Source organism: Haematobia irritans, chromosome 5 (assembly GCF_050003625.1).
Source record: "Haematobia irritans isolate KBUSLIRL chromosome 5, ASM5000362v1, whole genome shotgun sequence".
In the NCBI taxonomy this organism is placed as follows: Eukaryota; Metazoa; Arthropoda; class Insecta; order Diptera; family Muscidae; genus Haematobia; species Haematobia irritans.
Genome location: NC_134401.1, coordinates 46007199 through 46032721, shown reverse-complemented (window position 1 = coordinate 46032721; position 25523 = coordinate 46007199). Strand labels below are relative to the sequence as shown.

General features: G+C 35.1%; 1 protein-coding gene across 1 annotated transcript in view; it reads right to left on the bottom strand.

Annotated features, from left to right (window-relative positions):
- Positions 1-25523, bottom strand: part of Fatp3 (Fatty acid transport protein 3) — a 45309-nt gene that overhangs the window by 2385 nt on the left and 17401 nt on the right. The window contains exons 2-3 of the mRNA XM_075309974.1: positions 4335-4554; positions 3768-4258 (exon numbers count right to left, since the gene is read on the bottom strand). Coding sequence (XP_075166089.1) covers positions 3768-4258; positions 4335-4531 — 688 coding nt within the window. The 5' untranslated portion in view covers positions 4532-4554. The remainder of the gene's footprint in view (positions 1-3767; positions 4259-4334; positions 4555-25523) is intronic.

Sequence of the window (25523 nt, the reverse complement as noted above, 5' to 3'; positions counted from 1 at the left end):
AAATTTCATCCGATCCGGCTGAAATTTGGTACATGGTGTTAGTATATGGTCTCTAGTAACCATGCAACAATTGGTCCACATCGGTCCATAATTATATATAGCCCCCATATAAACCGATCCCCCGATTTGGTTTGCGGAGCTTCTAAGAGAAGCAAATTTCATCCGATCCGGCTGAAATTTGGTACATGGTATAAGTATATGGTCTCTAACAACCACGCAGAAATTGGTCTACATCGGTCCATAATTATATATAGCCCCCATATAAACCGATCCCCCGATTTGGCTTGCGGAGCCTCTTGGAAGACCAAAATTCATCTGATTCAGTTGAAATTTTGTAAGTGGTGTTAATATATGATCTCAAACACCCATGCAAAAATTGGTCGATATCGGTTGGTGCGTGATGTTAGTATATGGTATCCAACAACCATGCAGGAATTGGTCCATATCAGTCCATAATAATATATAGCCCCTATATTAGCCGATCCCCAGATTTGACCTCCGGTGCCTTTTGGAGAAGCAAAATTCATCCGATCTGGTTGAAATTTGGTACGTGGTGGTAGTATATGATATTTAACAACCATGCCAAAAGTGGTCCATATCAGTCCATAATCATATATAGCCCCCATATAAACCGATCCCGAGATTTGGTTTTGGAGCCTCTTGGAGGAGCAAATTTCATCCGAGTCAGTTGAAATTTGGTACATTGTGCTAGTATGTGGCCGTTATCAACCATGCCTAACTAGATCCATATCGGTCTATAGTTATATATAGCCGTCAGATAAATCGGTCCCCAATCACACAAAAATTGGTCCATATCAAGTTCATAATTGTATATAGCCCCCATATAAGCGACCCCCATATTTCAATTCTGGCTCTCTACGTACCGTGCAAAAAGTCCATATCGATTCTTAGTTATTTGTAGTCTTACCAATACATAAATTTTTTGTCTGATATATACGACGTAACAGGTTGGCTGATAAATCCCCGGTCTGACACATAGATAGCGTCGCTAGTATTAAATGCATATTATTTTTATATAGTACCAACCTTCAAATGATTCGTGTCAAAATTTGACGTCTGTAAGTCAATTAGTTTGTGAGATAGAGCGTCTTTTGTGAAGCAACTTTTGTTATTGTGAAAAAATGGAAAAAAAGGAATTTCGTGTTTTGATAAAATACTGTTTTCTGAAGGGAAAAAATACGTTGGAAGCAAAAACTTGGCTTGATAATGAGTTTCCAGACCCAGAGAAATCAGCAATAATTGATTGGTATGCAAAATTCAAGCGTGGTGAAATGAGCACGGAGGACGGTGAACGTAGTGGACGCCCGAAAGAGGTGGTTACCGACGAAAACATAAAAAAAATACAAAAAATGATTTTGAATGACCGTAAAATGAAGTTGATCGAGATAGCAGAGGCCTTAAAGATATCAAAGGAACGTGTTGGTCATATCATTCATCAATATTTGGATATGTGGAAGCTCTGTGCAAAATGGGTGCCGCGCGAGCTCAGTTTGGCCAAAAACAAAAACGTGTTGATGATTCTGAGCGGTGTTTGCAGCTGTTAACTCATAATACACCCGAGTTTTTCCGTCGATATGTGACAATGGATGAAACATGGCTCCATCACTACACTCCTGAGTCCAATCGACAGTCGGCTGAGTGGACAGCGACCGGTGAACCGTCTCCGAAGCGTGGAAGGACTCAAAAGTCCGCTGGCAAAGTAATGGCCTCTGTTTTTTGGGATGCGCATGGAATAATTTTTATCGTTTTTCTTGAGAAGGGAAAAACCATCAACAGTGACTATTAAATGGCGTTATTGGAGCGTTTGAAGGTCGAAATCGCGGCAAACCGGCCCCATATGAAGAAGAAAAAAGTGTTGTCCCACCAAGACAACGCACCGTGCCACAAGTCATTGAGAACGATGGCAAAAATCATGAATTGGGCTTCGAATTGCTTCTCCACCCACCGTATTCTCCAGATCTGGCCCCCAGCGACTTTTTCTTGTTCTCAGACCTCAAAAGGATGCTCGCAGGGAAAAAATTTGGCTGCAATGAAGAGGTGATTGCCGAAACTGAGGCCTATTTTGAGGCAAAACCGAAGGAGTACTACCAGAATGGTATCAAAAAATTGTAAGGTCGTTATAATCGTTGTATCGCTCTAGAAGGGAACTATGTTGAATAATAAAAACGAATTTTGACAAAAAAATGTGTTTTTCTTTGTTAGACCAGGAACTTATAACAATTTAGAAAACGATGTTAAGAAGTTTTAAGATACCACAACCCAAGTAATTCGATTGTGGATGACAGTCTTTCGTAGAAGTTTCTACGCAATCTATGGTGGAGGCTACATAAGATTCGGCCTCGCCGAACTTACGGCCGTATATACTTGTTGTAACTGATACTTGGTTCATTAAAGACGAAATATCCGCTGATAAGAGATTATTATCTATTATATCGTTTTCTATTTTTGTTATTTCAAATACACTATCGCAAGCTATTTTATTTTTCCAACTTGAAAATCTGCTCTTTCGACCCCCTGAAAAACCTGCAGGTGCTAAACTTTCGTCCTGCGACCTTTTTGTAGCGATGAATGGACACTCAAAAACATTCTAGTTGTAAAAGTGTGTTCTGTTTTCGTCCATGCTTGTCTTGCTCTTTTGGTGCATCAGCTTATGTTCAGTTCGAGGAACTATGTGACTAAGGTGGCATGGGCCCGATTGATGAGTCTGCTACGTTTAGATGGGCAAGCAAACAGATGACACATCTCATGTGGCCCTTGACTACCGATGGAACACATCCCAGCAGAAAAATTTTGAAGTACTTCTAAAGGCAAAACTTTAAAAGCACTTCCAAAAATGTCCTCCCAAAGATGATCTTTATTTTAAGTACTCAGGAAGTTCTTTTGATTCAAATTTTTATAACTCGCTTTTTTCATATTTTTATTGGGAAATTTAATTTTTTTTTATTTCAAATAGGTTATAAAACAGATTAAGAATTAATAAAACGGTTTTATTATTTAAAATTTTCCGAAAAAAATGCTAAATCCATTCTAGAAAAATTGAAAATTTTTATTTGTTGCCAAAAGTTCCAGACAAGTGTTAGAATGCATTAGGCTAGGCTAGGTTAGGTGGCAGCCCGATGTATCAGGCTCACTTAGACTATTCAGTCCATTGTGATACCACATTGGTGAACTTCTCTCTTATCACTGAGTGCTGCCCGATTCCATGTTAAGCTCAATGACAAGGGACCTCCTTTTTATAGCCGAGTCCGAACGGCGTTCCACATTGCAGTGAAACCATTTAGAGAAGATTTGAAACCCTCAGAAATGTCACCAGCATTACTGAGGTGGGATAATCCACCTCTGAAAAACTCTTTGGTGTTCGGTCGAAGCAGGAATCGAACCCACGACCTTGTGTATGCAAGGCGGGCATGCTAACCATTGCACCACGGTGCATTAAAAATCGCCAAAAACAAATTTTAAATTATTTTTTTCGAAATATCGCAAAATTCCTAATACAAATCCAAAACACTGAATTCGCATTACAGCAGTGCAACGTCTGTTGAAATGGTGGACATCCGTCCTATGACAAGCCCATGTTAAATTCATAGCTTCTGCGGCAATTTTGCACCACTTCTGGATCCAAAAAGAACATTTTCACTACTTTTTTGGCTACGCTTTTTTTGCTGGGACGTTAGTCATGCTGTCATTCACGGAAAAATCAATAAAATGATTTTCCTGCTTTTACGACTAACGATCCAAATACTTACCCTTCATTAAAACTAAATTTCCATTGGTTCTTTGCTCCTCATCACTGAATTGATAAATTGGCAGTGCTTTGATCTCCTCTTCATCACGAATTTCACTTAAAGCCTGTGTGAGTTCGGTCCCCACAATTATGGCCTTTGAACTGGCTACTTTCAGGGAATGTATTAAGGGAGCACTCTTTTGGTTGGTATTGATTAAAGCGCTAATAACACCAATTTTTGATAGACCCAACCACATGCAAACGTATTCGGGTCGATTCTCCATTAGGATGGCAACACAATCGCCTTTTTGCAGACCTTTACTCTTGAAATAGGAACCCACTTTATTGCTGTAGTCATCAATATCCTGGAAAGTCATTTGACGATTGTCTACTAGGAAACAAGGCTTCTGTGGATGTTTTCTACAGTTTTCCTGGAAAATGCGTGCAATCGACCATTTTTTCCGATCCAATAGAAACAGGAAAATATTCATTTTAGCATAGCGATAGCCAGCCCTGTAGGGGGATAACAAATCAATTGATCACCATTAGATATGTAATATGTACGTAAGTATGTATGTTGTCTACTTACACTGAATCTCTACCAATTGTATTGTAAAAGGCATACACCAATGTGGGATTCTTTAGCATAAGGGCCAAAACGGCACCCAATAATAGGCTAAGCTTTGCATTGTCTTTTATTAACAGAAATGTTAGAAAGCCTCCAAGTACGGTGAAAAATCGAGTTGCATTCTTCTGCTTGAAGTTCAATTCCAGGAGTAAATTCATGATGTCATGAGTGAATCGATATGCTGGAATGGAAAGAAAGAAAGAAATTTAGGTTAATTTTGTTTCTAAAAAGAGAAAATAAATATTCAAACGAAAAATAAACAAGTATATACGGCCGTAAGTTCGGCCAAGCCGAAGTTTATGTACTCTCCACCATGGATTGCGTAGAAACTTCTACTGAAGACTGTCATCCACAATCGAATTACTTGGGTTGCGGTAACCCTTGCCGAAGGCAAGGTATCTTAAAACTTCCTAACACCGTAATATATACCACATAGTCCATACGTGGTATATATTAAACTAAAAAAGGCCGATTAAATACGTATATAATTAAGTTTAAAGTTTCTATAGAAATAAAATTTTGAGAAAATCAAATTTTGACAACATTATCTATAGAAGTAAAATTTTGGAAAAAATTTCTATAGAAATAAAATTTTGGAAAAATTTTCTATATAAATAAAATTTTGACAAAATTTTCTATATAAATAAAATTTTGACAAAATTTTCTATAGAAATAAAATTTTGACAAAATTTTCTATAGAAATAAAATTTTGACAAAATTGTCTATAGAAATAAAATTTTGACAAAATTTTCTATAGAAATAACATTTTGACAATGTTTTCTATAGAAATAACATTTTGACAATGTTTTCCATAAAAATAAAATTTTGGTAGATTATTTTTGGCTTGAGTGGCAACCATGAATATGAACCGATATGGACCAATTTTTGTGTGATTGGGGATCGGCTATATATAACTATAGACCGATATGGACCAATTTTGGCATGGATATTAGCGGCCTTATACTAACACCACGTTGCAAATTTCAACCGGATCCGATGAATTTTGCTCCTCCAAGAGGCTCCGGAGATCAAATCTGGGGAACGGTTTATATGGGGGCTATATATTATTATGGACCGATATGGACCAATTCTTGCGTGTTTGTTAGAGACCACATTCTAACACCATGTTCCAAATTTCAACCGGATCCGATGAATTTTGCTCCTCCAAGAGGCTCCGGAGATCAAATCTGGGGACGGTTTATATGGGCGCTATATATAATTATGAACCGATGTGGACCAATTTTTGCATGGTTGTTAGAGGTCACATTCTAACACCATGTTCCAAATTTCAACCGGATCAGATGTAACTTTCGTTTCTTAGAGGCTCCGCAAGCCAAATTTGGGGGTCCGTTTATATGGGGGCTATACGTAAAAGTGGACCGATATGGACCAATTTTTGCATGGTTGTTAGAGACCATATACTAACAACATGTACCAAATTTCAGCCTGATCGGATGAAATTTGGTTCTCTTAGAGGCTCCGCAAGCCAAATTTGGGGGTCCGTTTATATGGGGGCTATACGTAAAAGTGGACCGATATGGACCAAATTTTGCATGGTTGTTAGATACCATATACTAACAACATGTACCACATTTCAGCCTGATCGGATGAAATTTTGTTATCTTAGAGGTTCCGCAAGCCAAATCAGGGGATCGGTTTATATGGGGGCTATATATAATTATGGACCGATGTGGACCAATTTTTGAATGGTTGTTAGAGACTATATACTTACAACATGTACCACATTTCAGCCGGATCGGATGAAATTTGGTTATCTTAGAGGCTCCGCAAGCCAAATCAGGGGATCGGTTTATATGGGGGCTATATGTAAATATAGACCGATATGGACCAATTTTTGCATGGTTGTTAGAGACCATATACTAACACCATGTTTCAAATTTCAACCGGATCCGATGAATTTTGCTCCTCCAAGAGGCTCCGGAGATCAAATCTGGGGAACGGTTTATATGGGGGCTATACATTATTATGGACCGATATGGACCAATTCTTGCGTTTTTGTTAGAGACCACATTCTAACACCATGTTCCAAATTTCAACCGGATCCGATGAATTTTGCTCCTCCAAGAGGCTCCGGAGATCAAATCTGGGGAACGGTTTATATGGGCGCTATATATAATTATGTACCGATGTGGACCAATTTTTGCATGGTTGTTAGAGACCACATTCTAACACCATGTTCCAAATTTCAACCGGATCAGATGAAACTTTCGTTTCTTAGAGGCTTCGCAAGCCAAATTTGGGGGTCCGTTTATATGGGGGCTATACGTAAAAGTGGACCGATATGGACCAATTTTTGCATGGTTGTTAGAGACCATATACTAACAACATGTACCACATTTCAGCCTGATCGGATGAAATTTGGTTCTCTTAGAGGCTCCGCAAGCCAAATCAGGGGATCGGTTTATATGGGGGCTATACGTAAAAGTGGACCGATATGGACCAATTTTTGCATGGTTGTTAGATACCATATACTAACAACATGTACCACATTTCAGCCTGATCGGATGAAATTTGGTTATCTTAGAGGCTCCGCAAGCCAAATCAGGGGATCGGTTTATATGGGGGCTATATATAATTATGGACCGATGTGGACCAATTTTTGAATGGTTGTTAGAGACTATATACTTACAACATGTACCACATTTCAGCCGGATCGGATGAAATTTGGTTATCTTAGAGGCTCCGCAAGCCAAATCAGGGGATCGGTTTATATGGGGGTTATATGTAAATATAAACCGATATGGACCAATTTTTGCATGGTTGTTAGAGACCATATACTAACACCATGTTTCAAATTTCAGCCGGATCGGATGAAATTTGCTTCTCTTAGAGCGATCGCAAGCCAAATTTGGGGGCTATACGAAAAAGTGGACCGATATGGACCAATTTTTGTATGATTGTTAGAGACCATATACAAACACCATGTATCAAATTTCAGCCGGATTGGATGAAAATTGCTTCTCTTAGAGCGATCGCAAGCCAAATTTGGGGGTCCGTTTATATGGGGGCTATACGTAAAAGTGGACCGATATGGTCCATTTGCAACACCGTCCGACCTACATCAATAACAACTACTTGTGCCAAGTTTCAAGTCGATAGCTTGTTTCGTGCGGAAGTTAGCGTGATTTCAACAGACGGACGGACGGACGGACTTGCTCAGATCGACTCAGAATTTCACCACGACCCAGAATATATACTTTATGGTGTCTTAGAGCAATATTTCGATGTGTTACAAACCGAATGACAAGGTTAATATACCCCCACCCCATGTTAGAGGGTATAAAAATACAAAGACACTTATTGGTGGTTTAGACAGATTTAGTAAGATTCTCTTTAAATGAAATTATTTTTCGTGCCTCACAAAAATGTTCATGAATTAATTTCACTACTAATGTAAAAGGTACCTATTACGAGATTCTGCTAATAGGTACCAGACAAACGAATACCACGTAAACTTCATAGTCACGTAGACTAGTTTCTCCTGTAACTACTAAATTAGTCAATGACCAGTATGCGTCTCTCAGACGTACATAAGCTGTCTAGGGTTACAGAGGGTCAGGAAAAGTCTGGCAGGGGATGAGGAGGGGATGTTCCCTTTCCAGCAATTTGTTTAAATATGTTCGACCCAGCTCTTTATTTCTTGTGAATTTCAAGCCTGATTTGTCAAGGGGAAGTATCCTTCTCCTCAACATACCTCAACACCCTAACATTTGTTAAAATGTGGGACACGGAGAACATGCCTTTCCCGAACATGTAATGGAAAATTAATCACTCTCTACGTTACCAATTTCATGTAAATCGAAGTTTTTTATTTAAAATATGCTGGCAGAAACCGGTGCAAAAATCATAAAATTATGTACCGAGTTCCCATTTGTGGACAACCCTCTACTTTCAATATTAAAAAAATCTGCTTTCAATATTCAAAAAATCTCCTCTCCTTCGCTCCTCCCCGACCAGATATCGGAAAATCACATTCCCTATATTCATTTCACGAACTACCCAACGGTCCTTATAAAATTCCAATTAAATCGACAAATTTTAGATTTTTCACTATTCCCCAACCAGATATCGAAAAATCATGTAAGTTGTATAATTTAATCGCCCTCTGCCACGTTCTCTGTAAATTTCAAGTAAATCGGAGAACGCTATATTTTGCTCTATTTTTTTAAAAGGGGCGTCACTTTTCCCGATCAAATATCGATAAATACAGAAGAGGACAGCACCCTTAAGCTTCGCTGAAAATTTTAAGAAAATTTGAGAATTTTTCTTCAAGCTTCAAAGGTGGGACAAGGACAAGGTTCCCTCCCTGTCCAAATATCCAAAATGGCCTTTGTGTAAAATTGAAAATTTTATTTTTTCACTTTTGGAGGAGGTCGAAATTCGAAAAATGATGTAGCGTATCTTTGTGTAGACATCACCCTCAACTTTCCCTGAAAATTTCAAGCCAATCAATTTTCAAAAAGCAGGGCCAGACAGGCCCTCTTGCCGACCAAATATCACAAAAATCAGGTACCCCATATTAAATTAATAGCCTCTCCACAAATCCTCTGTAAATTTCAAGTAAATTTGAAAAGTTTTCCTGTGCCATCCTCCGTAAATTTCAAGTAAATTTGAAAAGTTTTCCTGTGCCATCCTCTGTAAATTTCAAGTAAATTGGAAAAGTTTACCTGTCGCCTTTTACTTTTTCCCGACCAAGAATTAAAAAAATCAGTTACATATAAATTTAATAACCTACCCCAGGTTCTCCGTAAATTTCCACTACGTCTGAGAATTTCAGATTTTTACTGTGAAAAGGTCGACCAAAGGGATGACCCCCTCCACGACCAAATATTGAAAAGTGAAGTAACGTATCTTTGTGTAGACGTCACCCTCAAACTTCGCTGAAAATTTCAAGAAATCATAAGCACAATTTTCAAAAAGCTGGCCTAGTGGACGCCCCTATTTCCAACCAAATATCACAAAAATCAGGTACCTCATATTAAATTCATAGCCTCCCCACAAATCCTCTGTATATTTCAAGTAAATTGGAAACGTTTCCCTGTGCCATTTTATTTTTGCCCGACCATATAGCCTCCCCCACATCCTCTGTAAATTTCAAGTAAATTGGAAAAGTTTCCCTGTGGCCTTTTACTGTTTCCCGACCAAATATTAAACAATTAGTTATCACATATAAATTTCATAACCTCCCCAGGTTCTCCGTAAATTTCCACTACGTCTGAGAAAAAGACGGTGAAAAAGTCGAGCAAAAGAGAGGTCCCCTCCACGACCAAATATTGAAAAGTGATGTAGCGGATCTTTGTCTTTCAACCTTCCATGAAAATTTCAACGAAATCGGATAATGTTGGTCCAATTTTCAAAAAGCCGGGCAAGGGCAGGTCCACCCATGCAAATACTAAAAAAATCAAGTACCCCATATTAATTTCATAACCTCACCACATGTTCTCTGTAAATCGCAAGTAAATCAGAAATTTTATTTTTATACCCTCCACCTTAGATGGGGGGTATATTAACTTTGTCATTCCGTTTGTAACATATCAAAATATTGCTCTAAGACCCCCATAAAGTATATATATTCTGGGTCGTGGTGAAATTCTTAGTCGATCTGAGCATGTCCGTCCGTCCGTCCGTCTGTTGAAATCACGCTAACTTTCGAACGAAACAAGCTATCGACTTGAAACTTGGCACAAGTAGTTGTTATTGATGTATGTCGGATGCAAATGGGCCATATCGGTCCACTTTTACGTATAGCCCCCATATAAACAGACCCCCAGATTTGGTTTGCGGAGCCTATAAGAGTAGCAAATTTCATCCGATCTGTCTGAAATTTGGTGCATGGTGTAAGTATATGGTCTCTAACAACCATGCGAAAATTGGTCCATATCGGTCCATAATCATATATAGCCCCCATATAAACCGATCCTCAGATTTGGTTTGCGGATCCTCTAAGAGAGCAAATTTCATCCGATCCGGCTGAAATTTGGTACATTGTATTAATATAATTCCATAATTATATATAGCCCCCATATAAACCGATACCCAGATTTGAACTCCGGAGCCTCTTGGACGAGCAAAATACATCGCCGCTAATAACCATGCCAAAAGTGGTCCATATCGGTCTATAGTTATATATAGCCGATCCCCAATCACACAAAAATTGGTCCATATCGGTTCATAATCATGGTTGCCACTCGAGCCAAAAATAGTCTAGCAAAATTTTATTTCTATAGAAAATTTCGTCAAAATTGTATTTCTATAGAAAATTTTGTCAAAATTTTATTCCAATAGAAAATTTTGTTAAAATTTAATTTATATAGAAAATGTTGTCAAAATTTTAATTCTATAGGGAATGTTGTCAAAATTTGAAATCTTTTGAAAATTTTGTCAAAATTTTATTTTTATAGAAAATTTTGTCAAAATGTTATTTCTATAGAAAATTTTGTTAATATCCCAGATTTGAACTCCGGAGCCTCTTGGACGAGCAAATTTCATCCGATCCGGTTGAAATTTGCAACGTTGGGTTAGTATATCGCCGCTAATAACCATGCCAAAAGTGGTCCATATCGGTCTATAGTTATATATAGCCGATCCCCAATCACACAAAAATTGGTCCATATCGGTTCATAATCATGGTTGCACTCGAGCCAAAAATAGTCTAGCAAAATTTTATTTCTATAGAAAATTTCGTCAAAATTTTATTTCTATAGAAAATTTTATCAAAATTGTATTCCAATAGAAAATTTTGTTAAAATTTTGTTAAAAATTTATATAGAAAATGTTGTCAAAATTTTAGTTCTATAGAGAATGTTGTCAAAATTTTAAATCTTTTGAAAATTTCGTCAAAATTTTATTTTTTTAGAAAATTTTGTCAAAATGTTATTTCTATAGAAAATTTTGTTAACATCTCTATAAAAAATTTTGTCCAAATTTTACTTCTATAGATACTGTCAAAATTTTATTTTGTCAAAATTATATTTCTATAGAAACTTTTGTCAAAATTTTATTTCTATAGAAACTTTTGTCAAAATTTTATAGAATCAATAGAAAATTTTGTCAAACTTAATTATATACGTATTTAATCGACATTTTTATACCCACCACCATAGAATGGTGATGGGGGTATAATAAGTTTGTCATTCCGTTTGTAACACATCGAAATATCGATTTCCGACTATATAAAGTATATATATTCTTGATCAGGGAGAAATTCTAAGACGATATAACGATGTCCGTCTGTCTGTCTGTCTGTTGTAATCACGCTACAGTCTTCAATAATGAAGCAATCGTGCTGAAATTTTGCACAAACTCGTCTGTTGTCAGGCAGGTCAAGTTCGAAGATGGGCTATATCGGTCCAGGTTTTGATATAGTCCCCATATAAACCGACCTCCCGATTTGGGGTCTTGGGCTTATAGAAATCGTAGTTTTTATCCAATTTGCCTGAAATTTGAAATCTAGTGGTATTTTATGACCATAAAGAGGTGTGCCAATAATGGTGAGTATCGGTCCATGTTTTGGTATAGCCCCCATATAGACCGGTCTCCCGATTTTACTTCTTGGGCTTATAGAAACAGTTGTTATTCAATTTACCTGAAATTGGAAATCTAGAGGTATTGTAGGACCACAAATACGTGTGCCAAAAATTGTGAGTATCGGTCCATGTTTTGGTATGGTCCCCATATAAAACGACCTCCCGATTTGGGGTCTTGGGCTTATAGAAACCGTAGTTTTTATCCAATTTGTCTGAAATTGGAAATCTAGAGGTATTTTAGGACCATAAAGAGGTGTGCCGAAAATGGTGAGTATCGGTCCATATTTTGATATAGCCCCCATATAGGCCGATTTCCCGATTTTACTTCTTGGGCTTCTAGAATCCGAAGTTTTTATCCTATTTGCCTGAAATTGGAAATCTAGAGGTAGTTTTTATCCGATTTGCCTGAAATTGTAAATATTCTGGTATTTTAGGCTCACAAAAACCTGTATCGGATTAAGTTTTTATCGGTCCATTTGGTAATGCCTCCATATAGACCGACTTCACTTCTTGAGTGTGTAGAAGGCGCACTGCTCATGAAAATTGCTTGAAACTCAATGTAAAATTTCTAGATTTTACTTCTGCAGATTTAAGATTTCAAATCAAGACGTTATGTTATAATTTTCTTGCAGACTTACAAGAGATGTTAATTATTCCCGTAAAACTCAAACAAAAATGGTTCTTATAAATCCAGAATCTGATATAGTCCTCATAGGTGAAATCTTTAAATTTATCTTCGGGAAGTGTCCTCAAGTCCTCAAGCCCTCCTGAAATTTCAAAGGAAACCCTAATATTTGGTTCATGGTGGTGGGTATTTAAGATTCGGCCCGGCCGAACTTACTGCTGTATATACTTGTTTAGTTTAATATATACCACGTATGGACTACGTGGTATATATTGCGGTATTAGGAAGTTTTAAGATCAGTAGAAGTTTCTACGCAATCCATGGTGGAAGGTACATACGATTCGGCCTGGCCGAACTTACGGCCGTATATACTTGTTTTCACTGTACTTAAAAAAACGTCGTGATCAAGGGAGGTCTGCCTCCTCGACCATATATCGAAAACTAAAGTAGCGGATCATTTTCTAGACATCACCTCTGACCTTCCTTGAAAATTTCACCCAAATCGGAGAATTTGCTCCAATTTTGAAAAAGTAGGGCAACGGGGGAGGTCTCCTCCCCCACCAGATATCAAACAAGAATATACAGTAGTAAGCTCGGCCAGGCCGAATCTTAAATACCCACCACCATGAATCAAATATAATATTTAATTTAATTTAATTTAAATTTTGTCGAAAAAAATGCTAAATCCAGTCTGAAAAAAATTGTGAATTTTTGAAAATATTTGAGGTCAAACGTTTCGGACAAGTGTTAGAATCCATTAAAAATTATAAAAATTATATATTCGACAAAATATCACAGAATTTTTTAATTTACATCCAAAATATTGAATTCGGATCACACCTAAAGAAGTGATGCAAATTCAGTGCAACAGCTGTTGAAATGGAGGACACCCGTCCTATGACAAGCCCATGTTAAATTTATCGCTTCTGCGTCAATTTTGCACCACTTCCGGATCCAAAAAGAACATTCCCATTACTTTTTTGGCGACGCTTTTTTTGCTGGGATATGCAACTTTCTTAAACAACAGAAAAAAAAAATATTATTTTTAGAAAATTTTCTTCAATTTGACAAAAAGTATTAACTTATTTTTAACATGTTGCAATTAAAAATATATTTTAGTCAAATTTTTCTAAACTAAACCTACATTTTATTTCGTGGGAGGTTCACTTTTTTTTGGGTGTATGCTCTTGAACATATTTGGGATGATCATATTCTTTCTCTGTGAATAGTTCCAAGCAAAATATTTTCCAAGAAAAATCCTAAAAATTTCACATAATCTATTGCGTGCTGGTGTCAAAAAAATTTTTCTCGGCTAAGCTTAATTTTCTTGATTAAATTTATCAGAACATTTATTAGTTTGTAGGTGGTGTTGTATTCAAATGAGCATGAACTTGACAGACTGCATTGTAAATTCGTGGCTTTGATGTTTGGCTCGGTTATAAGATACCCATATGCCTATTGGTAGAAATAATAGTTGTGGGCATAAATTAAATATCGCCTTAGCCAAGTTGGCTGACATTAGTGACAATGATCTTTTATTTGTGCATGTAAATTCAAACAATCTATTTACAATTGTTTGTAAACAAAATATGGGATCACAGAAAAAAAAATTTGCCAGAATAAAAAATTATAAAGTAAAGAGAATTTTTCACTGAAACAAAAAACAGTGAAGCCATCAGGTAGAAAAGTTTTGGTTAATTTTAGAAAATTTTAACTAAACAGTATTACAAACGCTGGCATCACGCCGATATCACCAAAAATAAGTAAATATTTTGCGAAAAATTCAAGAAAATTTACTAGACATAATTAATTTTTTGCACTTGTTAAAGAAAACAAGTATATACGGCCGCAAGTTCGGCCAGACCGAATCTTATGTACCCTCCACCATAGATTGCGTAGAAACTTCTACTAATGACTGTCATCCACAATCGAATTCAGTTTGACAAAATTTTCTATATAAATAAAATTTGACAATATTTTCTATAGAAATACAATTTTGAGAAAATTTTCTATAGAAAAAACAAAAATTGACAAAATTTTCTATAGAAAAAAAAATTGACAAAATTTTCTATAGAAATAAAATGTTGACAAACTTTTCTACAGAAATATAATTTTCTATGGAAATAAAATTTTTACAAAATTTTCTATAGAAATAAAATGTTGACAAAATTTTCAATAGAAATAAATTTTGACCAATTTTCTACAGAAATAAAGTTTTGACAAAATTTTCTATAGAAATAAAATTTTGACAAAATATTCAATAGAAATAAATTTTAACAAAATTTTCTATAAAAATAACTTGTTTCTATACACAAAAATTTTGACAAAATTTTCTATAGAAATAAAATTTGTTGACAAAATTTTGTATAGAAATAAAAATTTGACAAAATTTTCTATAGAAATAAAGTTTTGACAAAATTTTCTATAGAAATAAAGTTTTGACACAATTTTCTATAGAAATAAAATGTTGACAAAATTTTCTATAGAAATAAAATTTTGACAAAATTTTCTATAGAAATAAAGTTTTGACAAAATTTTCGATAGAAAAAAATTTTGAAAAAATTTTCGATAGAAAAAAAATTTACAAAATTTTTAATGGAAATAAATTTTGACAAAATTTTCTATAGAAATAAAAATTTTACAAAATTTTCTATAGAAATAAAATTTTGAAAAAAAATTTCTATAGTAATAAAATTTTGACAAAATTTTCTATAGAAACAAAAATTTGACAAAATTTTCTATAGAAATAAAGTTTTGACAAAATTTTCTATGGAAATAAAATTTTGACAAAATTTTCTATAGAAATAAATTTTGACAAAATTTTCTATAGAAAAAAAATGTTGACAAAATTTTCTATAGAAAAAAAATTTTGACAAAATTTTCGATAGAAAAAAAATTTGACAAAATTTTCAATAGAAATAAAAATTTGACAAAATTTTCTATAGAAATAAAGTTTTGACAAAATTTTGTATAGAAATAAAGTGTTGACAGAATTTCTATAGGAATAAAGATTTCAAAAAAATTTTCTATAGAAATAAAATTTTGACAAAATTCTCTATAGAAAAAAATTTTGACAAAATTTTCTATAGAAATAAAATTTTTAAAAAAATTTTGTATAGAAATAAAATTTTGAAAAAATTTTCTATAGAAATAAAAATTTGACAAAATTTTCTATAGAAATAAAATTTTGACAAAATTTTCTATAAAAATAAAGTTTTGACAAAATTTTCTATAGAAATAAAATTTTGACAAAATTCTCTATAGAAATAAATTTTGACAAAATTTTCTATACAAATAAAATCTTGACAACATTTTCTATAGAAATAAAATTTTGAAAAAATTGTATATAGTAATAAAATTTTGACAAAAATTTCTATAGATATAAAATTTTGGTAGATTATTTTGGGCTCGAGTGGCAACCATGAATATGAACCGATATGGACCAATTTTTGTGTGATTGCGGATCGGCTATATATAACTATAGCCCGATATCGACCAATTTTGGCATGGTTGTTAGCGGCCATATACTAGCGCAATGTTCAACCGAATCGGATGAATTTTGCTCCTCCAAGAGTTTCCGGAGGTCAAATGTGGGGATCGGTTTGTATGGGGGCTATATATAATTATGGACCGATATGGACTAATTTTTGCATGATTGTTAGAGACATTACTAACACTACGTATCAAATTTCAACCGGATCGGATAAATTTTGCTCCTCCAAGGGGCTCCAGAGGGAGCTATACGTAAACGTGGTCCGATATGGCCCATTTGCAATATCATTCGACCTACATCACTAACAACTACTTATGCCAAGTTTCACGTCGATAGCTTGTTTCGTTCGGAAGTTAGCGTGATTTCAACAGACGGACGGACTGACGGACATGCTTAGATCGACTCAGAATTTCACCACGACCCAGAATATATATACTTTATGGGTCTTAGAGCGATATTTCGATGTGCTACAAACGGAATGACAAAGTTAATATATCCCCATCCTATAGTGGAGGGTATAATAACCCAGCAAAAAAAATTGGAAGTTGTTCCACAAACATTTCTTTTAAAGCCCATCCCAGAATCCCCCATCGACTTTTTCCAACTTCCGATGCAGTCCTTTTGGACAAGTCCACAAACATTTCCTCTAAAGCGCATCGTGGGATCTCCCAATGATTTTTTTCCACTCCCGATGCAGTCCTCTTGGACAAGTCCACAAACATTTCTTCTAAAGCGCATCTTGGGATCCCCCAATGATTTTTTTCTACTTCCGATGCAGTCGTTGTGGACAAGTATTAGAAAGTACGCAATCAGGCTATTTTAAATGCAAATTTTGGACACTTAAATTTTACAAAAAAAAAAAAAGAAAATTTATAAAAAAAGAAAACTAACAAAAAAAGTAAAAAAATAATAATAAAAAAAATAAATTTCATTTCCGCTGGGATTTGAACCTGTGCCGTTTGACTTTTTCCCTTCCATGGGAGTTCTTTTGCGAAGGTTTTGCAAATTATGAGAATATTTAATTTTTTTTGTTGATTTTTAATGGACAAAATATATTTATACGAAAATATATGCATAAAACATAACATAAAAAAAAATATTTGATAAAAAAAATTGCCGCTGGTGTCTTATTTTTTCGTTCATACTAATAAATAACATATCGAGAAGCAATTAGAATGTTATTCCTTGGTGTCGTATTACGATCATACCACAAACATTTGAATTGACCTTTCGACGCTTTATGTTCAATGGCGTTTGTGGCTGAGTGTGCTAAGGCGTTCTGCTATGGTGCCAACAAACCCAGGTTCAATCCCTGGTCGGAGCGAAAAGGGTTTTCAAATTGTAAAAAATGATAATAGGAAAATAGATTGGGTATCCAAACTACTTTTTTGGAAGCTCTTTTTTTGCTGGGAAGAGCTTAACTGTTTGCGTTGCTTGTGCGTTAATGGTTATAGCGATAATTGTCTGATGATGACAATAACAGCTACGTACACAGAAACAAGTTTCACGAAAAATTTTCCAATTAAAATCTTAATTGAGTTTTAAAAATATTCAATTAAAAATTTAATTGATTCAACAAATTTTTTAATTGAAACAAAAATTTTTTAATTGAAACAAAAATCAATCTCACAAATTAATCATATCAATTAATTATACCCTTCACCACTACTGTGGTACAGGGTATAATAAGTTTGTGCATTTGTATGTAACGCCAAGAAATAATTGTCATAGACCCATCTTTTAGTATACCGATCGGCTTAGAATTAAATTCTGCGTCGATTAACGATGTCCGTCTGTCTGTCTGTCTGTCCGTCCGTCTGTCTGTATGTGTAATTTTGTGCACAAAGTACAGGCCGCAGTTTAAGTCCGATCGTCCTCAAATTTGACATAACGTCTTTCTTCGGGTAGAAGACAATCGCTATTGATTTTGAAAAAAATCGGTTCAGATTTAGATATAGCTGCCATATATAGTTATCACCGATTTGATCATAATTCACGTATTCATGAACCGACGTTCTTCAAATTTTGTACATCTGAATGTTTTGTCTGTCCCGTCAAAACTGCCAAATATCAGCTAAATCGGTTCAGATTTATATATAGCTCCCATATATATCTTTCGTCCGATTTGGACTTATATGGCCCCAAAAGCCAGAGTTTTGTCCTGATTTGCTTCAAATTTTGCACAACAAGTACGTTTAATAGTATCGTTAATTGTGCCAAATTTAGTTGAAATCGGTTCAGATTTAGATATAGCTTCCCTATATATCTTTCGTCCGATTTTGACTTATATGGCTTCAAAAGCCAGAGTTTTGCCCTGATTTGATTAAAATTTTGTACAAGGAGTACGTTTAATAGTATCGTTAATTGTGCCAAATTTAGTTGAAATCGGTTCAGATTTAGATATAGCTCCCATATATATCTTTCGACCGATTTGGACTTATATGACCCCAAGAGCCAGAGTTTTGCCCTGATTTGCTTCAAATTTTGCACAACAAGTACGTTTAATGGTATCGTTAAGTGTGCTGAATTTGGTTAAAATCGGTTCCGATTTAAATATAGCTCCCATATATATCTTTCGTCCGATTTGGATTTATATGGCCTCAAAAGCCAGAGTTTTGCCCTGAGTTGCTTGAAATTTTGCACGAGGAGTACGTTTTATAGTATCGCTAATTGTGCAAAATTTAGTTGAAGTCGGTTCAGATTTAGATATAGCTCCCATATATATCATTCGCCCGATTTGGACTAATATGCCCACAGAGGCAAAAGTGCTACTCTGAAATTTTGCAGAGGAAATAGAATTGAACTTGAAAATTTGCACAGGCAGTAGAATTAAGGTTCTGCATATGCGTGTTTATTTTGGTTGAAATCGGTTCAGATTTTGATATAGCACCCATATATATCTTTCGCCCGATTTTCCGTCATATGACCACAGAGGTCAAAGTTGTTATCCGATTTACTGAAATTTTGCACAGGGAGTAGATTCAACATAGTAACTATGCACGTGAAATTTGATTGCAATAGCTTCAGATTTCGATATAGATTCCATATATATGTTTTTCCTATTTAGGCAAAACTGGCCGAAATACCTACATTTTCCTTATCAAATCGCCACTGCTTAGTCGAAAACTTATCAAAATGACTCAAATTTTCCTACTACTCTATTACACATCTATCGACCGATAAATCATAAATACACTTTTGCGAAGTTGCCTCAAAATTGGTTCATATTTAAATGTTTCCTATATTTTTTTACTAACATTGTGTTCCACCTCAGCGCATTAACCGACTTAAATGTAAAATCTATAAGTATCGCAGATCTGCTCATATATACAGAATATATGTGTATGGATTTATATAGCATCCAACACATTGGACGGATTTGATATGGTATCGAAAATGTGGACTTACAAAGTGGTGAATGGTATAAAATAGTCGGCCCCGCCCGACTTTAGACTTTCCTTACTTTTTTTTTGCTCAAGGGCTCATTGAATTATCTATTTGGTCCGATCTTTGTATTTTTTTAAATTATAAATTTTATAAATTCTAGTTTTTTAATTGGATCAATTAATTTTTTAATTGATACTATCATTAAAAAATTAATTGGATCAATTAATTTCGTGATTGAATCAGAATTTTCTTTTGTGTGTAGCCCAGTGGATAGTGTGTTTGCTTACAAACTGCATGGTCAGCGGTTCGATTCTCCGTCCAGGCGAAAGGCAAAATTTAAAAAAAAAAATTATAAAATCGAATAATTTCTTCTACATTGTTTGTATTACAGAAAAAGGTGTTAAGAACTAAAAAACCTTGTGGAAGTGAGAAAAATGTGAGTGAAAATGCAATTAGCCAGAAAAAATTGTGTTTTTGAGTTAGTCTTTATGAAATTGTTTTTACCATCCTGGAAAGGAATAAACATCTATCACAAAAATTATATACTTTTCTCCCAAATAAACATCCTTACAGTGAAAAGCAAATAAGAAACGATCTGTGTTTGTCTAAAATTTCATTTGGAAGGAAAGAATTATTTTTTTGCGTATAGTATACGAAGTTCACGATGGACACATTTGTAGTAAAATTTACAAATTTAAAGAAGTAACGAACTATTTTGTGAGAAATACGAATTTAGTAAATCTTTATGCTTAACTTGTGTATAATTTTCCCCTGTTTTTTTCTTCTCTGAAGGGTTCACTGTTTTTTCAGTGTAATTGTATCAGACAAGATATGAATAGATGTGGGCCAAATTTGAGAAAATTCTTTCAGTGTTATATACGGTAATTAGGTTGCACTAAAATAGTCAAACCAAAGTCATATCGAATTCTTTTTCTTTTTTGAAATTTCTTGGCTTGTCTTAATTATTGATTAGTGAGTCCAATCTAAAATAAATACATTTCGTTCTATAATTTTGTTAATCTTTTGTGGTAGTTATAAAATGTTTATATGTTGTTTTCTTTTCATTATCTAGAAATTTATTTTTGATCTTGAACAACTACCTCCATGAAAGCTATTAGGTATTTTGTTTTATTTATAAAATTACTAACATAGTTATCGCGATATGCTAGACCTGCTTAGAAAGTGTATATGGCTCATGGTATAATCCATAATAATCTTAACCGTAGGATAGACTACTTAGTCTGGTCAGACCAAATTTGACTTTGAGCGCTTAGTGACCGAAAGCTTATCGCCTATCCTAGGGTTAAAAGAAGTGAAACCATATTATAACTAAACCACGTAGAGGTCAAGGTATAATACCTTTGATCTTCAAAAAAATGTACTTACCAGAAATATAACCCATAAAATATATACCGATCGACTTAGAATCGCCTCCTGAGTCGATCTAGCTCTTGGTTTCTGTCCGTCCGTCTGTCCATGTATTTGTTGTTCGCATGATTCCGGTCGCAATTATAAGCCGATTTTGATGACGAACGCTATTGAATTTGGAGAAAATCGGATCAAGTTTAGATATATCACCCATATATATGTATCACCCGATTTCAACAAATGGGACCATCTTACGCTTATTTACTAACTGATTGGCGTCAAATGTGGCACAATGTAATCCAATTAATTACCATTCAAATGTGAAAAATTTCACCGAAATCGGTTCAGATTTAGATACAGTGCTGTTACCTGAAATAGTTAAGAGGACCTATAAAAGGATAGATTAAACGTACCAAAAGGGAACATTAGACATATCGTTAAGTTCATTGCCTAATTTGGAAATAATTTGGTCGGCATAGGCCTTTATGCCCTATTTTCGGAATAATTCGATAAAATGGCCGGCAATAACTATAATCAACATATTAAAAAGAAACAAGAATATACGGCCATAAGTTCCGCCAGGCCGAAGCTTATGTACCCTCCACCATGGATTGCGTAGAAACTAAACACTGCCATCCACAATCGAATTACTTGGGTTGCGGTAACGCTTGCCGATAGCAAGGAATCTTAAAACCTCCTAACACCGTCTTCTAACTTATAAGTAAGTCCATACGTGGTATATATTAAATTAAACAAGTATATACAGAACTAAGTTCGGCCGGGCCGAATCTTAAATACCCACCACCATGAACCAAATATTAGGGTTTCCTTTGAAATTTCAGGAGGGCTTGAGGACTTGAGAACACTTCCCGAAGATAAATTTAAAGATTTCACCTATGAGGACTATATCAGATTCTGGATTTATAAGAAACATTTTTGTTTGAGTTTTAGAGGAATCATTAACATCTCTTGTAAGTGTGCAAGAAAATTATAAAATAACGTCTTGATTTGAAATTTTAAATTTGTAGAAGTAAAATCTGGAAATTTTAAATTGAGTTTCAAGCAATCTTCATGATCAGTGCGCCTTCTACACCCACAAGAAGTGAAGTCGGTCTACATGGAGGCATTACCAAATGGACCGATAAAAACTTAATCCGATACACGTTTTTGTGAGCCTAAAATACCAGAATATTTACAATTTCAGGCAAATCAGATAAAAACTACGGTTTCTAGAAACCCAAGGAGTTGAATCGGGAGATCGTTCTTATGGGGGCTATACTAAAATATGGACCGATACTCACCGTTTTCGGCACACATCTTTATGACCCGAAAATACCACTAGATTTCCAATTTCAGGCAAATAGAATAAAAACTTCGGATTCTAGAAGCCCAAGAAGTAAAATCGGGAAATCGGTCTATATGGGGGATATACCAAAATATGGACCGATACTCACCATTTTCGGCACACCTCTTTATGGTCCTAAAATACCTCTAGATTTCCAATTTCAGACAAATTGGATAAAAACTACGGTTTCTATAAGCCCAAGACCCCAAATCGGGAGGTCGTTTTATATGGGGACCATACCAAAACATGGACCGATACTCTCCATTTTTGGCACACGTATTTGTGGTCCTAAAATACCTCTAGATTTCCAATTTCAGGTAAATTTAATAAAAACTGCGGTTTCTATTAGCCCAAGAAGTAAAATCGGGAGATCGGTCTATATGGGGGCTATACTAAAATATGGACCGATACTCACCGTTTTCGGCACACATCTTTATGACCCGAAAATACCTCTAGATTTCCAATTTCAGGCAAATAGAATAAAAACTTCGGATTCTAGAAGCCCAAGAAGTAAAATCGGGAAATCGGTCTATATGGGGGATATACCAAAATATGGACCGACACTCACCATTTTCGGCACACCTCTTTATGGTCATAAAATACCTCTAGATTTCCAATTTCAGACAAATTGGATAAAAACTACGGTTTCTATAAGCCAAAGACCCCAAATTGGGAGGTCGTTTTATATGGGGACCATACCAAAACATGGACCGATACTCTCCATTTTTGGCACACGTATTTGTGGTCCTAAAATACCTCTGGATTTCCAATTTCAGGTAAATTTAATAAAAACTGCGGTTTCTATAAGCCCAAGAAGTAAAATCGGGAGATCGGTCTATATGGGGGCTATACCAAAACATGGACCGATACTCTCCATTTTTGGCACACGTATTTGTGGTCCTAAAATACCTCTAGATTTCCAATTTCAGGTAAATTGAATAAAAACTGCGGTTTCTACAAGCCCAAGAAGTAAAATCGGGAGATCGGTCTATATGGGGGCTGTACCAAAACATGGACCGATACTCACAATTTTTGGCACACCTCTTTATGGTCATAAAATACCTCTAGATTTCAAATTTCAGGCAAATTGGATAAAAACTACGATTTCTATAAGCCCAAGACCCCAAATCGGGAGATCGGTTTATATGGGGACTATATCAAAACCTAGACCGATATAGCCCATCTTCGAACTTAACCTGCCTGCAGACAAAAGACGAGTTTGTGCAAAATTTCAGCACGATTGCTTCATTATTGAAGACTGTAGCGTGATTACAACAGACAGACAGACGGACATCGTTATATCGTCTTAGAATTTCTCTCTGATCCAGAATATATATCCTTTATATAGTCGGAAATCGATATTTCGATGTGTTACAAACGGAATGACAAACTTATTATACCTCCGTCACCATTCTATGGTGGTGGGTATAAAAATACCGATTAAATACGTATATAATTCAGTTTGACAAAATTCTCTATAGAAATAAAATTTTAACAAAATTTTCTATAAAAATAAAATTTTGACAAAATTTTCTACAGAAATAAAATTTTGGTAGATTATTTTTGGCTTGAGTGGCAACCATGATTATGAACCGATATGGACCAATTTTTGTGTAATTGGGGATCGGCTATATATAACTATAGACCGATATGGACCAATTTTGGAATGGTTGTTAGCGGCCATATACTAACACCACGTTCCAAATTTGAACCGGATCGGATGAATTTTGCTCTTCCAAGAGGCTCCGGAGGTCAAATCTGTAGAACGGTTTATATGGAGGCTATATATAATTATGGGCCGATATGGACCAATTCTGGCACGTTTGTTAGACACCATATACCAACACCATGTACCAAATTTCAACCGGATCGGATGAAATTTTCTTCTCTTAGAGGCTCCGCAAGCCAAATCTGGGGATGGTTTTATATCGGGGCTATATATAATTATGGACCGATGTAGAACAATGTATGCATGGTTGTTAGAGACCATATACCAATACCATGTACCAAATTTCAGCCGGATCGGATGAAATTTGCTTCTCTTTTAGGCTCCGCAAGCCAAATCTGGGTATCGGTTTATATGGGGGCTATATATAATTATGGACCGATGTGGACCAATTTTTGCATGGTTGTTAGAGACCATATACCAACATCATGTACCAAATTTCAGCCGGATCGCATGAAATTTGCTTCTCTTTTAGGCTCCGCAAGTCAAATCTGGGGATCGGTTTATATGGGGGCTATATATAATTATGGACCGATGTGGACCAATTTTTGCGTGGTTGTTAGAGACCATATACCAACACCATGTACCAAATTTCAGCCGGATCGGATGAAATTTGCTTCCCTAAAAGGGTCTGCAAGCCAAATTTGGGAGTCCGTTTATATGGGGACTATACGTAAAAGTGGACCGTTATGGCCCATTTGCAATACCGACCGACCTACATCAATAACAACTAATTGTGCCAAGTTTCAAGTCGATAGCTTGTTTCTTTCGGAAGTTAGCGTGATTTCAACAGACGGACGGACGGACGGACATGCTCAGATCAGACTCAGAATTTCACCACGACCCAGAATATATATACTTTATGGGGTCTTAGAGCAATATTTCGATGTGTTACAAACGGAATGACAAAGTTAATATACCCTCATCCTGGTGGATTGTATAAAAAACTGAAACCTATAATTCACTAAAGCCAAGTTTATTTAAGTTCATGGAATTGTTATGTTTGGACAAAGTTTCCTTTACTCTAATAATTTTTTGCGTACATTAGTTAAATGAACTAAAAAACTAGAAAAAGTTATACACAAATGAATCATACAGATTTACTAATAGTTCATTATTTTTTTTAATTTGTAAATTTTACTCCAAATGCGCCCATCATGAACTTCGTATGGCACTAAAGACATTCTTGCAATTTTGAACTCCAATTTTTTCCTTCAAACTACAAAATTTTTCTTAACAGGTGAAAAAAATTAATTATGTGTAATAAATTTTCCTGATTTTGTCGAAAAATATTTACTTATTTTTGTGATATCGGCGTGATGTCGGCGTTTGTAATACTGTTTAGTTAAAAAATTTTCTTTAAAAGCAAAAAAGATTAGAGAAAATCGCTATAATGCTTGACATATATTCGGCTTTATTTGGTCTTAAAAAAAAATTCATTATACTGGGAAATTTTGTTTGTCCAAAATTTCGTTCCGGAGGAAATTATTTTTTCTTTGGGTGTACAATGCATTATTTATATGAAACATTTATGGCATTACATTTAATGGGGAGTGACATTTTTGACCAATTAACGTCTGGCGTTTATAGTGATAAGTGGAATTATTCATAGGATTTTACTCAAATGGGTATATCAATTTGAATAAAACCATTTTAACT